This window comes from Cinclus cinclus, chromosome 7 (genome assembly GCF_963662255.1).
Source record: "Cinclus cinclus chromosome 7, bCinCin1.1, whole genome shotgun sequence".
NCBI lineage: Eukaryota > Metazoa > Chordata > Aves > Passeriformes > Cinclidae > Cinclus > Cinclus cinclus.
The window spans coordinates 15,400,895-15,418,247 of NC_085052.1; the positions used below are offsets into that span (position 1 = coordinate 15,400,895).

The 17,353-nt window shown below is 37.8% G+C and overlaps 1 protein-coding gene across 4 annotated transcripts in view; it reads right to left on the reverse strand.

Moving 5' to 3' along the window:
* Positions 1-17,353, reverse strand: part of CPEB3 (cytoplasmic polyadenylation element binding protein 3) — a 68,429-nt gene that overhangs the window by 14,111 nt on the left and 36,965 nt on the right. For 2 of the 4 annotated variants that reach the window (XM_062496211.1, XM_062496215.1), the window contains 3 exons: positions 14,729-14,752; positions 9,929-10,096; positions 8,038-8,127 (listed from right to left, as the gene is read on the reverse strand). In XM_062496211.1, coding sequence (XP_062352195.1) covers positions 8,038-8,127; positions 9,929-10,096; positions 14,729-14,752 — 282 coding nt within the window. The remainder of the gene's footprint in view (positions 1-8,037; positions 8,128-9,928; positions 10,097-14,728; positions 14,753-17,353) is intronic. The other 2 variants (XM_062496213.1, XM_062496212.1) reach the window with 2 other exon arrangements.

The following is a 17,353-nucleotide window of genomic DNA, read 5'->3' on the forward strand; positions in this document are numbered from 1 at the left end:
CTAAATCCAGAACTGAGTTTTTTATATTTTGATTTTCAAGGGCGATATGCCACGGTGACTGCTCTGGGCAGAGCAGCTCATGGTCATCATCTGGAGGGAGTCAGGTCTGCTGCTGCTTTTACTCTGAACAGATGGCTCAAGAGAGATCCATTTCCAAGTTTGAACAAAACCTGTTACTCTTCTTTGCAAAAAAAAACCATATTCCAGTCCTACTCCAACCAACATTAACATGGAAAAATTCTACAGGAATATAAATGCACTGCTTGATTCCAGCTTCTATTTCAAGCACAGTATCAGCATGAGGTAAAATAAATTTTCAGAGGAAGAAAGCACCGGTCCAAAAATCCAAGCTAGCTGGATTTCAAATATTTTAAATTAGATTTGATATTTAAATTATATTTGATATTGATATTGTTTTAAAATAAAAATAGTTTTCACTTTAAATTATATGTTTTTCTTAACATTTCTTTTTAGAGTAGAAAGTAAACAGCACTTACTAGGGCTGTGATACACAAAATATTTGGGACTGTTGTCAAGAGCTTCGAAGTAAGGTACTTCAATCAAAAAGAAGACACCCCGTGTCATTTGCACAGATGAAGCTAGTAATGTATTTTCTGATTTTTGTATGATTGCAACTCTCCTGTGAGCTGTAAAACATTTCTGAAGTCAGAATGCAGAGCTTCATCACTAAGCTTTGACTTCCTTTCTTTTAATCAAGTAATCAATTTGTCATTTGCTGCTGTGGTGCTGCTAATAACTGGTTTGAAAGTTCACTCACATATGGATTGTTTTCAGGTTCTGGTTTGTTCAAATTTCTTGTCTTTGTTGACTATAAGAAAAAGATGCACCTTGAAAAACCCTCCTTAATAACAGAAGTATTTTTTTCCAAAACTGGATTATGTTAAACAATGCATTCCTCTCAAAACCAAAGAAAACCCAAAACCACTTCTGGTGAGTAAGAGTATGTATGTCCCTGGGAGATCAGAATAGCACATTAAAAAAACAAAACCAAACAAACCAGACTTGCCAAATCCTCTAAAAAATTATGTGTCTACCTTTGTTAATGAAACTGGCCAGCCTCCACTACTGGTTACACTCTTGGTGTAATCAGTAGTCAAGATACACTGTAGGTCCCAAAACCAGGTAGGATTTGCATGGTACCAAGTAGATTCAACCTGCCAAGCACAGCACTGAGACAGCTGAGGGAAACACCAGCTCTGAGCTGCTCCAAGCTTCTGAGACCAGAGAGAGGCAAATGCACTGCTTTGGGCAGAGGCACCCACAGCATATCCAGCACCTGAAATACTCACACTGCTAGTCCTAACCACTGATTTGGGAGGACACAAGTATAATTAGGGGTATTACCTTTGATAAATTTATGATGTGTGTATTCCAAGGATCTTGCACCAATTTTAGATTACTATATCATTATTTTGGGGGTACAATCACTGAAGTGATCCTATGAACCAAATACGTAATTTTATAAATATAATGCCTGTAGGACTTCACAAAGAGAGCACAAATTTTTAATGCATTAAATAATTACAACTGATTGGGGGTGGGAGTAGGGAACAACTTACTTTTTAGGTGACCATCAGAACAATGAATATGCTGCAGTCCTAGTGCAGAATCTGTCTCTGCACCACCACCTGCAACAACCACTTCAACATATTTCAAATCCCTTCAACATATTTCAATGACTTGAAAGGATAATTTGGTGCTTCATAAATTATTAGCAAAACAAGATAGCACAAACTACTACAAAGCACAAAATAATATTAAGTCCTCAACAGTGCTATTCAAAGGTCAGCTTTTATCCTGAAGCCCATATACTTACAGATCAATGCATATATTTCTATTGATAAAACAAAAGAAAAGGTGACATTTAATAAAAATAGTATTGGGGAGGGGTGAGATGTACAACTCACAGTAAAATCTACTTGGGTTTTATAGGAGAGGTTAATGAGACTAAGACAAATATTCAACTCCTTCCATTTGACAGAAGTGGTCTGGCTGCCTCTACAAATAAACATGGAAAGCTTTTTATGTACTTAAATATGTTCAAATTATTGAAAGAGGGTCAAATGCTTACTAAAACTGCGTTTCTTCTACAGCAACCTAGCAATTCTGAAAGAAAGCAGGATCTGTTGAAAGCAACATGAAAACTGGGAGAGAATAATCCTGCAATGCTACTTCAGAATCAGATTTGTTCTGCCTAGGTTTGGATGGCTCAAAAGTACTTGGGTATTTTGCCTCACCAGATTCTTGTTTTCCCCTAGAGAAGAAGTTGCAAATGGCATAGTTTTAGAGACAGAAATTCTCTTACATGAAGCAAGCTCCTTGAATGCTTTTAGATACCTGGCACAGCAGTTTTAAAGACAGACACTTAAAAATTGTCATTATCAGTACACCACCAAGAATCCTTAAACACTTAGGAATGTTTAAGACAGAAAACAGTGTTAAGAGCTCAAAAAAGGGAGGCTCAAACAAAAGTCACCAAAAACCTCAAAGAAAATTCTCTGCAAAACCAAGCTAAAGTCACACAGCTACAGAAGAGCACATGAGTGCATTTTGCCACCACACATTTTGTGACTTGCATTGATTCCCTACTGTGGGAAGACACAGGGACTACAAATTACAGACACGGCCTCCGATGTCAGTGGCTAAAGGACTGACACTGCAGATATGTGCTGGAACATACATAAACAACATCTAAAAACCCTCCCAGAATCACTCTTTGCCATACAATGCAATTCTGGATAGGGAATATCAGTTTCCAGTCTAACAAACAGGACGATCTCTGACTTCAGTTTTTTAAATACAAAAATAGGCTCAGCATTTTATGGTGGATTGTGGTGGTATCATATATGATCAGTTTAGCCAAAGCAGGCAGTTTTCTAGAAAAGACTGCTGTACTTGGACAAACCAGATACCTTCTTGTGAATAGAACTAGTGATATCAGAATTATGACTCCATACTTTCTCCTTGCAACTGTTCACTCTTGTTCCTCCGGCAGAAATTACAACTGCCACTGCAGCGGCAATGGAATTAACCATGGAAATGGTCCTGATCCATGAAATCAAGATCAGTCAAAAGACTACAACAACACTGTTCCCATCTAAACAGCACTTTGGAGAGAATCACAGAGGCTCACACTGTCTGTTCCACCAGTTGTTTTTAAATTAAAGCATGACAATAATTTCACATTACTTTGTGCAACTTCACTTACACTGTTTTGTTTTTCATGAGATCTCCCTCACCCTAGAGTTCTGTATGAAGCAGTAGGAACAAATGTGTTTAATTTTATCAGATAACAGGATAACAAACTGAAGAACAGGGAAAACACAAAAGGCCCAGACTACTGCATCACACATCTAAATCAACTGTAGAGCCGAAGCATTCCTACCATTTCAAACCCATCCTACCTTCAAGCTCTGCCATGCTTCATTTTCTAACTCTAATTCTCATCTCTATCCAAACATCAGTGTGTCTAAATCGAAAAAAGGTGAATTTTTTCATAATTTTTGGTATTTTAAAACACATGGTGCAGTTCCTACTCGAAAAATCAAAGTTACCAAAAGGAAAAACCACTAAAGAGTTTTTTAAAAGTTGCTTTAAAGCTAGCAATCTGTTAAAGAAAAAACAACTGAAAAAATGTTTTTGAAACAGTTGGCACCATCTGTTTAATTAAAAAAAAAAAAGGAAAGAAAAGAAGTACTGTAGTTAGCATAAGCATTGCTTAACTCAGCACACCAGGAAATAAGTGAAAACCCCATCAATTTTTATTTAAATAAAACATGAATTATCTGGATTTTGCCAGAGATAAATAGACTGTGACATGGTAACGTGCAACTACTTTAGATAGCATCCTTTAATATATATTTTTATTTCTCAGTGTCTCATAGGTACTCAAAAGATACTTAACCACAAACCACATTTAATTCCCAAACTCTGGGGTGAAAGCCAAGTAAACACATTATGAACTGGGCATCTGCTTACCCAAGACCAACACATGGCATTTACAATTTTGCCAGTTCGGTTAGTAACATATCCAAGCAGATGCCAAAGGATCTGTAATCCAAAGACTTCTCAGGCAACAGGAAGGAATTAGCCTTATTCAGAGGCAAAGCATTAAAACCAACCTCATGCATGACACAAACATGAAAACATGGTGCTAAGCTTTACAATGCACAGGAGAGGTAAAAAGAAATGTTAAGGCAACAATGCAGATGCTCAGAACTAGAAATAGGAGCCTCTTGCACACATTGTCAGCTGTTGGCAGTTTCTCTTGCCCAAGTGCACAATATTCACTTTCAGTGACAAGAGTGTCCCTGTTCTCTCAGCAATCTAAATATTGAACTCACTGGCAACCAAGGTAAGGTAAGGTGTGCTTGATCTACAGAACGATTTTGGGTTTGTTGTTACAATGTCCAAAACTCAAACGCAGACAAAGCCAGACTGCTTTCACGAACACATGATGAGTGTATTCTGTGATGCCAGGCATGATTCAGTAAGGGTAACAAACCCCTAGAATATCTGGGAAAACAGGAAAACCTGGGTAATACAGATAGCAGTGATGTGCATGAGGAATATGCTGCAGATACATCTGTGCTGCTGTGCCATCCCCCAAGGCCCAAAATGGCACTGCTGAGCCCACACTGGGATAAGCCCAGTGTTACTCGCCATGCTGGAGATCCCAGCTCAGCACCATTTCACACACAAACATTTATGTCCAGCAGGCCCACAACTAAATCTGAGGTAATGTGTCTAAGCAGACCTGTGGTGACACCATTCTGCTCCGGATGAAAACCCAGGAAAACTTTGTTGAAGCTCAGTGCTGCAGGATTGTTTCTGGACTCCAACTGGTCCCAGTGATAGCTCACAATGACAGCCACTGAAGCTAAGCTAATCAAGCCCACCAACTAATAAATTAGCTAATAAGGCTTGCTGGAATTGACTGCGTATCTATGGACTGACTCGCTCACTAAACTAACCAGATAAAGCCCTCAGGCTTTAAAGGAAGGCTGGTGGGTGGTGGTGGAGGTCACTAGACTGTAAGCAACATTTTAATCTTTCAGATTTCATGCTTGATCAGATTAGCCATGGCTAATTGTTTCTGCAGCCTTCTCTTCCTAGCCCTAATATCAACAGAATGCTCCCAATACAGGGCAACTACAGGGGAATTCATATATTGCACCATCATAGAAAACATCCCAAAATTCAATAAATTATATCAACAAGCAGATACTGGAAATCTGTATTGATTCACTCAGGATGGCAGGGGATGTTGCATCACCTGGATGTAACTGAAGACAGAAAACCATGATGTGAAGCAGCTCCTGCATAAAACTTCACTGACTGTGCTGACCCATGGCATCACCTACTGATGTTGTCTACCCCAAACCTCTCAGTGAACACTCATCAAAGCAAACAGACCAAAATTCCTGAACCTTGCTGAAAGACCAGATACTGCCCAATGGTCTGACCGTCCAGTAATGGAAAAGGCCATCCATCAAAAGGACACTGAAGTCCTTCTGGAGGTGATGACACATGTTCAGAAAGAGCAGGGCTCAATTTTACTGCCTCTGGGGCACATTCAAAGAGGTGGGAGAAGCCTTGAAGGTCAGGCTTTATCCATGTGTGAATAGCCTCTGCATCGTCCCCACTGCATTCCAACAATTCATTTTTCTTGTTTTCTTTCAAGATAACTAGCATACAAATCCCAGCTCATTCTCCCCTCTATAATTTCATTTGTCCCTTGTTTTTCTGGACATGTTTTCCATTTGAAAGACTCATATTCAAAATGTCAGAGAATTTACAGACTAGCAATGCAACATGGAAGACATCAACATCCATAAAAATGAAGGGAGGAAACATTTGAATTCTTGAGTACTTGACATCTGAATAAGTCTCACCGAATTTTGTACCAAGCATAATTTCAAATAGCTCTTTTTGCATTTTTAAGGAAAAATAATAATGTCCAAAAAAATAATGTCCAATAATGCACCAAAACAGCTTAAAATAAAGTAGTAAAATAAACAAACAAAAAAACCCAAAACCAAAGCCCACCAACTTAAATTTTAGGTCTAAAGGAACTTATGATCAAAACCAGCATTGGAGAAAGTTCATTGTAGTACTTCTGAAACTGATGAAAATTAAGTACTCTTTATCAAAAATAAAAAGATCAAAAAGCTGTGAAAAAATTAGAAGACATTCAAACTTTACCCTTTGACTCCTGGAAATAATATTCTGTCTTCTGTGTAGGTGCTGTCTGTATGGGATCATAGTAAACCAAGTATATTTGACCTATGGAGCTTACCATGACTGTAAGTGAATGTCAGAGCCAGGCATGCAGGATGTCTGATGCTGCAGCCCTGACTGATAACTAAGAAGTCAGATATAAATAAATCTGGAACAGTTGGGATTGACTGTTGTTTAGCACTTTCAGACAGACGTTCAGGGCAACTGGCAGGGGCTTTGAAAGCTGTTTCCTATATTAGAATCATGACAAAAATAGAAGTGAGGCTGCATTCCCTTGTCTTCTGCTAAAATAGAACTTACTCAAAAACATTTTGCAAGTTTGTCAAGGCATAACTAGTCCACAGTCAGATACAGAACAAAATCAAAACTGAAAGTCCTATATTAATTCAACAAATAGTTACTTACTGAATTAATGAGACAAAAAATAAAAAAAGGGAAATCAAGTAGAAAAAGCTAAGAGATAATTAGGATAAGGAGAACCTGCCTTTTCTACCTTTTTTTAAAAAAAAACTTTTAAGCGAAGGCACAATTAGAATTCCCTAGTCAGAAAGACCCCAAAGATCTTTCAAAATAACATAAAAAGGGAAAAGCATGTATTTTACCAACTGACCTTAGGAATATTGCAGGGGGTTGAGGTTTGGGGTGTTGTTTTGCTGGTTTGGGGGCTTTTTGATTTGTTTTTAAATTCAAGAACAGATGTTGCATAACTGCTGACAGCAAAGCTGAGTGGTGAGAATGGAACAGGAAAGAGGAAGCATGTATGAGTTTCTCTTCTGATTTTAAGTCTCCCAAATACTGTTCACAGGTCAAGTATTCATCAGTGTTATCTTGCCTCCAGCAACTGAGCTGCCAAATAAATTAAGTTGGCTTTTATTTGTGCACTTTTACAGTCAAAATATATTTATCAAAATATTGCAGGATTAGCTAGTTCACTGACTGAAAAGCCCACTGGTCTGCCAAAATAATCAGTGGCCTTAATGAACAATTAAAGAGTTTCCAGGATCAATGAGAAATTAAAATCTTTGCATATAGACCAGAAATTTTGTGTACAACTTGCTGCTACTGTTTCAGATCATGAGTGAACTCCGGAATTATATGCAGGAGGCACATGTGGGAGAGAGTTGAATGTTTTGCACAAAATCGGAGACCAGGGTACGGTAAGAGCAGTTTGATTTAGTCAAGTAACCCTCCCCAGCAGATCTCCAATAACCTGTTCTTTCTCAACCCACACAGGTCTGCATAACATTGTGCTGACTGGTAAGAGGTTGCCCACCTGCAGACACTCTGGCCCACCCCCTGTGCCCGCTCTGTGCTCCAGTGCCTGGGCAGCCCTGGCACGGAGCTCGCGCCTCCAAGCAGGATCACGGCTGCTGGGTCACAGCACAGGCTGGAGCTGCTTCCTGCAAAACACTGGGCACCCAACTCAGTGACCCAGTCTGGGTGACTCCCAGCTCTTGCTCCCATGGCTTTTGCAATGTGCAAGCCACAAGAGAATCAACTAGGAAACTTTTGCAACTTGCATCTACCTGCTGGTACAAATTAAGGCATACTTCAAGGCTTCAAGGTATGCTGAAGAAGTACACACAGAGGAGCACATTTCAATAACCAAACTGTGAACTTTTTTCCCTATCGTGACAATGGCTGAAAATGTGCTTGATGAAAGATAGAAAATTCACCATGAAGAGCCAAAGTTTTGCTTTGTGGTGGATTACCACATGGCAGATGTAGTTTCCTTTTACCAGAACACCCTTCTCAAGTGTATTTTAAACTAATTACCTTTAGGTGGAAAATATGACTTGCTTTCAGCTTTGTGAGGCCAGTCCACCACAAGAGGTCCAAACCTACGAAAGCTGGCAGTGATCTCATCTACAAAAAAGCAAATGAGGCACCTTAGAGAGAACGTAAAAACTGACAGTGGCAAGGTAAAAAAAACCCCTTTTTGTTTATTAAAAAACAAAACAAAACAAGAACAGTGAGAACTGCAATAACATCCATAGAGGATGCCTAAATATTCTTTCATCTCTGTGCTTTATATGGCTGCTTAAAAAAGTGATTTTACATTCCAGCAGTGGAAGCCTGCAGCAGGATTAAATGCAAACATGATCTATCAGAAGTGAATATGCTTCAGCTGCGGTCTAGTTCTAATTATAGCCACAAAGCAGGGTCAGATGCAGCCACATGGGACTGACAGAGGAGCTCCATGTCAGCACGGCTGCTCCTTGCAGCCTGCCCTAGAAAGAGGCTGCAGCAGGTCATGCCACTGTGGGCATTTCACCTTCCTCAGGCCCCTCAGGAAATCTGTCTCAAATTACCACATTTTTTCTTCACTTTTTAAGCATCAATTTGGAACTACCATGTAACACACAACACAAGCTATCCTAGAGGACAATTTTGTTTTACATGTAAATCCTTCAGAAAAAAGTATTCCAAATTGGTTTTGAAAAAAATCTTATTTTCTCAATACATTTTCACATGTACTTTAAAGAAAGAATTAGTTCAAAATTGTGTCTAATGTGATGTTAGGTAGATCAGAGTAACAGGCCATGAGGAAAAAAGGCAGTGGGGTTTTCCAGTTTCTGGATTGCTGAAACACTGAGATGTGTCCAGGTCTCTGACCCCATGAATTGCACACCAGATTTTTCAAGCATCTGGAGACAGAACACACATGTTGTGTACCTGAAGAGCTGAAGGAGATCTCACAGCAAAGAGGGTGACAGCTCCAGGTCACCATGTTAATTCCTCACAGGACAGGGCATGTATTTTAATTCTGAGTGACCCAGCAATGTTCACATCAGTCGTCCCTGCTGGGCTGCTGCTTCTTACAGCTGCAAATCCAGATTACCCTCCAGACCCTGTACAACTCTGCAGCTCTTGGTGTGACATGGGAACTGCAATTTGAGGTGTTTGTAAACACAGACTGGCAACTCATACTATTTCTTCATTAAAACTGCACACAGTTTAGACTTCAGATTAGTAAATTAGAGATCTCCCTCTTTTCATCGTAAGGCATCCTCAAATTCCCTGTGTATGCCCATTGAAGCTAGACAGTGGGGGATTCCAGCTATATTCCAGCTATGAAAAATACACCAAAAGCCTGTCATGATTTTAGTTTGGGAGTAAGGGTTTGTGGGGGCACACACAAGTAGAGCAGGCAATGATTGAGAAAAACTCTGTCCATCCTTGCTAAGCAGGTTATTACTTTGTAAACATATTATTACCCTGGTATTTATCATCTGAACTCTGCATACATGCTGGGTATGAGAGCTGATCATTTAAAGCTCATGGTATTTTGGTAGGGACTGAATTAAGAAAGTCCTTAAAGTCAACCACATCCAAGAATAGGAAAAGACTATAGAGGAGAGACAGTACCCACTGAGTTCCCTTTTTCAGCCTTCCCACTTGACAGTCGTGGGAAGACATGCAGATCAGAAGACCTGCTATGCAGCCAATTCTGCCTCCATCTCTTTTGATCTGCAGTTCACAAGAACACCAAGTAAATTCTCAGGTGTTGAAGGGGGTAGTGTGTGTTTGTTCTAAGTAACACCACAAGCACTACAAGAGACACACCTAGGAAAATTCATCTGCTTCTATGAAAATCTAACCTTTTTAACAGTAATTATCTAAAAGCAAATTTCCACATTTCAGCAATGCAAGTGATTCACAGTACCTTCATCAATGTCAGGAGGAAGACCTCCAACAAACACCTTTCTAGAATAGCGTTCCACTCTTTCCCCATTTTGACAGCGTGTCGGAGAGCTGAGACCCGAGGACAACGACTGATCACCATGACTGTCATCTAGGAAGCCATCTTCAAAAGGAAAGAGTGAAGACCGACCTGGAACAGATTTTGTAGGATCCATAGTTAACACTGTTTCTGGAAGAATTAAGTACTTCAGTAAAAATCTTTTCCTTTTACTGTTTTACTTTAACAGAACTTGCATTAAAGGACCCAGCTAGGTGGTCCAGTTGTCCAATTCATGTTCATTAGTATTGTTTCTATTTTTCCAAGAGTGTGTTGCCCTTACAAGACAATAAACCTAATTTAGCTTTAAAACAAACCCTTCCTAATGCACAGAAATGAAAAACAAGTTATCTGATGAGATTATGTGTCATAGCTATAGAAATAACCTTTGCAAGATTTACATTTCAAACTGGTTCTTAGAGATTTACACCTTCCATAACAGATCCTGAAGGAATGATCTCAAGATCCCTCAAGCCACTGCACTGCAGAGCAGGACAGTCCTTTGAGTGCTGTATAACAAGAAATGATAATAAGGGCTGCAGCACTTCCACCTCCACGGAAGACAGGCCCATGCTGAGTAGGGGGGCAAAAGCAAAATAAACATGGAAAAGCTTTGGATTGCAGATATTAAAACAAAGTGAAGAAACTTAGTGAACAAGAAAAAAATCTTGTTAAATAAACCACAAAGAACTTGCACTTGAAGGAAAACATTGTTAGCTAGAACAGCCTGTCAGCCTCTTTGCTACTCAGAGTTAAAACATCCTTTCAGTAATGACTGAACATCAACACACATGGCTGCTACTCAGTTTGTTAATGAAAAGTAAAGAAATTGTAACCATATGATTCAATTAACTTGTTGCTATTACTAACAAAGTATACACATATTATCTTAAGAACAGATTTATTAAAGAAGGAAGATAAAAATATATTCAAAGACTGCACATAAGCAACACTTGCCAGCTTTGGAATTTAACAGTTCCCTATACCCAAGTTGAAAAATACATCCTGCAATACAAAGAGATGTATAAATAGGAACCACACCTCAACTCTGAAAAGGCTACTTGTTCCCTCATACCATGGAGAATTGCTCCCTGAGATGGAATTATAATTAATTGATACAAATAGTTTATAGGGGGTTGATTACAACTATAAATATATTTATACTTTTCTAAGTGTGTATAATTAAATTCAAAGATAATGGATCACACGAAATTGTCATAGCAAGACCTAAGGACTAATACCATACTGTTATTAACAGCACAGAGAAGTGAGGGAAATAAAAACAGGGACAAGGAGAAAAATCAAGACAGAGGGACAGCAGTCAGAAAAACATATACACTAAAAATATCTGTAATTGTCTCCAGTAGCAAAGGACAGATTACAAAAAGAAACAGTAATCCTGTGTATGGAAGATGAGCTAATGAAGTCAGGAAAGATGTTCTCACTGACAGACAACACCAGCCTGATTTTTTTTACAAACATCAGGCACCAGAAAAGTGTTGATTAAAACTAACATGTTGAATGTTAAACAGTGTCAGAGATCACAGACACAAAAATCCACTGAAGCAAAAATCCTACCATGCATCAACATAAAAAAAAAAAAAATCAACATAAAAAACCAGGGAAAATGCCACAACCAGAGAAGGATGTAGAGATGCTACCTTTCAAAGTAGAATTATTTTGCCAGAAAAGGTGGGTTTAGAGCATAAAACAGACTTTTGGTGAATACTCCATTAATGGACAAACAGGTCATACACATGTATAAACACATTCACTTCAACATAAAAGAACATTTTGAATGAGAGAAAAAATAATTACGAATACTACAACTGTGTAAAAATATCAAATCAGAACACTCACTGAAAAGCAGGAAATCTGAAAATATCTCAGAGACTGACATTACTGAAGAGAAAAATCATCTTTTAATTCCTGCCTATCAACCTACCTTCTTGCAAAAAAGTAACCAAACAACAAACATGAGCCGTTAGTGGAAGATGACACATCAAATTAATAACAAGGTGTTCAACTGAGATCTGCAGAGGAGACAGTTCTGAAGGAAATCATAAAAAGTCTCAGCAACTTAGAAAGCAGGGTATCGCCTCTAAGCACCATGCCAGAAGCTTGGCAGTGTACAAGCACTGCACTCACCTTACATAAATGCAAATGATGTTCTGTAAGTTTATAGCCAAGTCAAGTATAGAGGTAAATGTAAGAAGAATACATTTAAAATAATGGAAAGCATACAGACAAGGGAATAGGGAATGACTGTTCACAGTCTTCTCCAGTAAGAGAAAAATAAACTGCATTGAACACAATCAGTACATGCCAAGGCTGAAAGCAAGGCAAACTTTGGAAACCCTTACTACAGACTTTTTGGGATGTTGAAATATTTATGTAGGCTTAGAAAAGGGAATGAGTAAGAACAGGAGAAAAATGCAATCTAATGCAATAAATATTAAAACATCACTTCAAGAGACCCCCTGGGGCAAATTTCTGGGAGAACATTACAGGAAAGCATCACTAAATGCACTTTTTTTGTAACATACTCCTGTACCCCTCTCTGGGTATCTCTGAGTTGTCAGCATAGCAAAATAGTTTGGGCTGATTTCCCAAAGCAGTGCTTACATCTGTACTTGAAAAACTGGTTGTAAAAGTTAAAAAACAAGGTACCAAGAACATGAGTCCACAGCTCTAAACATGATACCTACAAAGAAATGCTCATCTCTTTTCTCAAAGGAAACAGAGGATTGAGTAGAGAACTGAGAGTTATGGCAAGCCTCAAGAAATGTCTGACAAAACCTCTTCTCACTGAAGATGTTTAGTCACAGTGACAGAATAAAACACTAATTAAAATATCCAAGTATAACAAACATAAAATGACTCCCTGCACAGACTTTTCTGTGGTTACTCTGCATATTATCCCAATGCAAATGGGAAAAGCAATAGTATAGAGGGATATATGAGAATATTTTATAACCAAAACATTTTTTAACAGACAGTTGTAGAATTTCACACTTGAGAAAGCTCAACACCAATGTTATAAAAGTCAAGGTAATGATAAAGTATGAACATCACAGACCGCAATATGAACAAGGCAAGTAAAAATCCCTAACATTAATGACAAGACACACACACACAAATCTACTTGTTAGTATGGAAAAATCTGCATTTCACACAGGAAACAAGTCTTGTGGAAAGAAACGTGCTTCTTGGTAGTGAGAAAAAAAAATCTGAAAAGCCAGCACATTCAGAACTTGTTTGTCCTGTTTTGCCTTCACTAAAATTTGTATAAAACAGCCTAAATTACATTAATTACAATTATTTCTGCATTACTGTATTTTGCTTCTACAACTAAACACAAGTTGCAAGTAATTTATAGTATTCTACTGATTCCTACCTCGGTGCCATTTGATCAATCTGGAAACACCTGCCACAATCTTAAAATAAAATTAAACAGTGTTCACGTGCACAGGGAGTATACCTTACTGTACACTCCACATACTTCCCAATTTGTTTCAGTACCATGAAAGCACTGAAAAAGTCTAAGTGTTAGAATGCTTTCAACATCTGTTAACAGTAGCCTGATCTCTGCAGGTGGGGAAAAATAGGAAGGTAAGTTTGTGAGGAAAATTTGAATATTTTGTTTCAGATTTAGCCATCAAATAAACAGTAAAATAAGTCAGCTTGGAACAAAATCAGAGTAAATTCTTTATTACAAACTGTGTTAGTATGGCCTGTGCAGCCTACCACCTCAATCCATACAAATGACAAGCCCTTAGACACCACTGGTCTGTGTGATGGATACATCTGTCTCTAAGGTTCTTCACAAATGTGATGTCAATTCTACGTGTGGAAAAGGAGGCAATGTCACCTGCATAGCTGGCAGAGAATTTTATGGAAAGGAAGATAAAATTAAGTCTAATGCTAAAGTTCCCCCATGCAGATGGCATTGCCTAAACATAATTGTTAAAAGGTGCTATTTTCACTGTTATTTTCTCAGTAGTCTGGGCAAGCTACAGCACAGGAGATAAATATGAGCTGCATTACTGGCTTGCTCAATACATCTATTGGACTTCCTACTGTCTTTGTTTGCTCATCTCTCAGAAAAAACTGATATGCAGCACTATACATTTATAAACTATTTTCAGTTTGTTTTTGTTTTAAGGGTTATCTATGATGAAATACTGTTAAAATGTGCTCAAATACTGTATATTTCCAAAACTATTATCAATATTTGCTGCTGAGAACAGTTACTAGTATTGGTATTCACATGTTCTAGCTGAGGCAATTCAATGCAATGAAGTCTAATATTCAGCAAAAGCTGTTTCATGTAAGAAAAAAAGTAATTTTTTAATGTTCAATGCAGCAGTTAAACATTGCACTTCTACAAAACAAACAAACACCAAATAAACCCAAACCTGATCTTTTTTTGGAACACTATGCATTTCAAGTCACAAATATGTGTCATGAGAGTCTTTATATTCAGTCATCCTCCAGTTCTCTAGTAATAGCAGCACACTTGAAGTTATCACCTCAGGATCATCACTGCTTTAAGACGCTGTTAAAAGGGAGCTGTTTTGCAAGGGAAGAACATGAGATTGATTTATATGAAGCAACTGATCAACTAAATAATGTTAAAATTGGTAGCATCATCTTATCACAAGAAAATTAAATATTTATTTCTCCCACTATTCAGCAAACAAAACATTTAGTAAATACTTTTACCTCTTCTCCGCCCATAGCTCCTGGCTGCATGTAAACACAGAAGAAAATTGTCGGTACAGCTGTCATTAGATTTAGCTCCAAAAGCAATGAAAATGTAGCTTCTACCTCTTCTTTTTTTCCCCTCCCACCATAAAGAAGGAAAAGACATTTAAAAGTGCAAGATGAAATTCAAACAACCCAAGACAAGGAAAAAAAGTTGAAGATGATATAGCCAGGGAAGAGGAAAAAAAAAAAAAAAAAAAAGAACATACCTGCTGTGGAAGTTTTCTACATAGCAAAGGGCAAAGGTATTAGAAAATCAGGCATATAGGACAGTATTATAAAATAATAATTTAGGATTATGGTTTTAAGGGGCAATGAACATCACCAACAGTAATCCTAATTAAAAGAATTAATTTTGCGTTTTATTAAATAATTGTGGAGAACTTATTTTCCAATTATGATTCAATTTAAATAATTAACCATATGTAAATACTAAAATCCTACTAAAAATATGAAATCAATAGCCAGTAGGTTTAAATGAATAAAACTAGATTGACAAAATGCCTTCATAACTACCAGAATTAACACAGCATTTCAAATGAGACATGCATCAATGGCAAATCCACCATGCTGGACAACTTTAGACTCATATTTTGTGATGTAGTGGCAAATGTGAACAACAGTATTTTTGATCTGAAATTTTAGAAAAATAGAGCATAATCTGGAAAACATGTGTCTTTTACACAGGCTCTCTGATCTATCACAAAAGCCATCTATTCTTCCAACGTAATCAAATGTGGAGGGCTCTGGTTTTTCAACAGAAGTGAGATTATTTAAGAGGTAACAGAGCTTTGTTTTGCTTCTTTCTCTCCTGCTCCTTCCCAAGCCCATCTCTTATTTCCAAAACTAACACAGTGCCTTTCCAGCCCTGCCCTACACACCCAGGTGTCCCACCAGACCCCTCAGCATTCCCAGGCTACTTTTTTTTTGACCAAGGGGCCCCGGGGCTATCCAGAGCAAGGCTCACCCTCTCTCAGCACAGCACCTCTCTTCCACCCTAGCAGCTTCTACCTCAAGCCCTGAAAAAACACCATACCCCTACATCCTTTTTTCTTCCACTATCAGTGAGACCACAAAAAGGCAAATATATGAGTAGGTCATTGAGGGGATTAAAAAAATTCCAAGGGCTATGATGAAGTGCTCTGCTATTTATGTTAAACATGAAGAGAACAGCTACTCAGCCACAGTGAGCTGGTTGGTAAGACCTGAGAGAGACTCTGCTTCTTGCAACACTGAGAATTAACACTGGAGTTGGCTTTGCAGCAAGAATAAAATTAGTCCTCCTTCTTTTTAGTTATTGCCCTATTTTATTAGTTATTATGATGGCAAAGAATCACTGACAGATCTCTTGTAGCAAGTTGATGTCTTGATGAATGCCCATATTCCCAAAAAAGCATGTTTCAAGGTATAGTTATGTAGACATCCTGAGAGCAATTCATCTGAAAGCAGATTCTCAGAATGTTACCAACCTAAAAATTAAATAAATAAGCATTATTCCAGTATGAGATGAAAGAGACTCTTGTGTTTCTTCTGAAGAAAACAAAGCTTTATATGCTTAATGTACACTTTTATGCTATGATCAAGATCAGTACATGATGGCAGAAATCAAACACAGGCTTCTGTAAATTTAGAATACCCTATTGCTACTCACGTATTATAACACTTAGATGCAATACTGCACTACAGAAATAATACTTTTATCCTATAGTTGCATTCACACAAAATCTTTATGTCCATAAAAGTTACTGAAACTCACTGAAGTATATTTGCCTGTAAATTCCAAGGGCAAAATAGTGAAATTCACTTAAACAGGAAGACAGGCAAGTCAGTTTTTGCTGATTTAGAAACACTGCATCACATTTAAATACTCAAAGAAGGTGATGTTTCACCATTATTGTTTATATTTTGTGTACATATACACACATAATTGAAAATTCTCACTTTTAAGTAGTATTTATATTAAAATGTTACTTTTTTCCAAGAAGCCAAGTTATTCAGCATGATGACTTCAGAACGTTAATGCACACTTCATGATGCTGCTTTCTCAGAATATGAAGTTTGAATGTGTAATTTGAAACAAGTTAATTAAAAAATACCCATCTTGCTCACAAGTCAAAATTCACAACACAACAGATTAAGTAGCAGGAATAGTTCATCAGGTAAATTTCATAATGCTTCTAGTTTGAGTAAATACTTTAGAGAGTAAACCATTTAGAAATTTTTCATGAATGAAGACATTTGGGAGAAAATAAAAAGATTACTGCACTATTACAAACATGAAATTATCAGAGCTATGTATATGAAGTTACTTTCTCTCTTTGGCAATTCCAACGGAAGGCAAAAAGTAACTGGGAGCTCCTTAAACTCTACCCCCACCAGTGCATCAGCTCCCCATGTACTGGTTTTGGTGCCAGACAAAAATGTCCTGCATAGAAACATTTCAGGACATGGTTTTCTAAATTCTGTACAAATTATTCTTTCCTAGATCACTGCAGTATTAAGGCAAACCCAGGTGCTTTAAGAGGGGATGAGCACATTTTCCCATGTAAAAAGTGCACTGATGGATTGTGCAGCTTGCAGCAG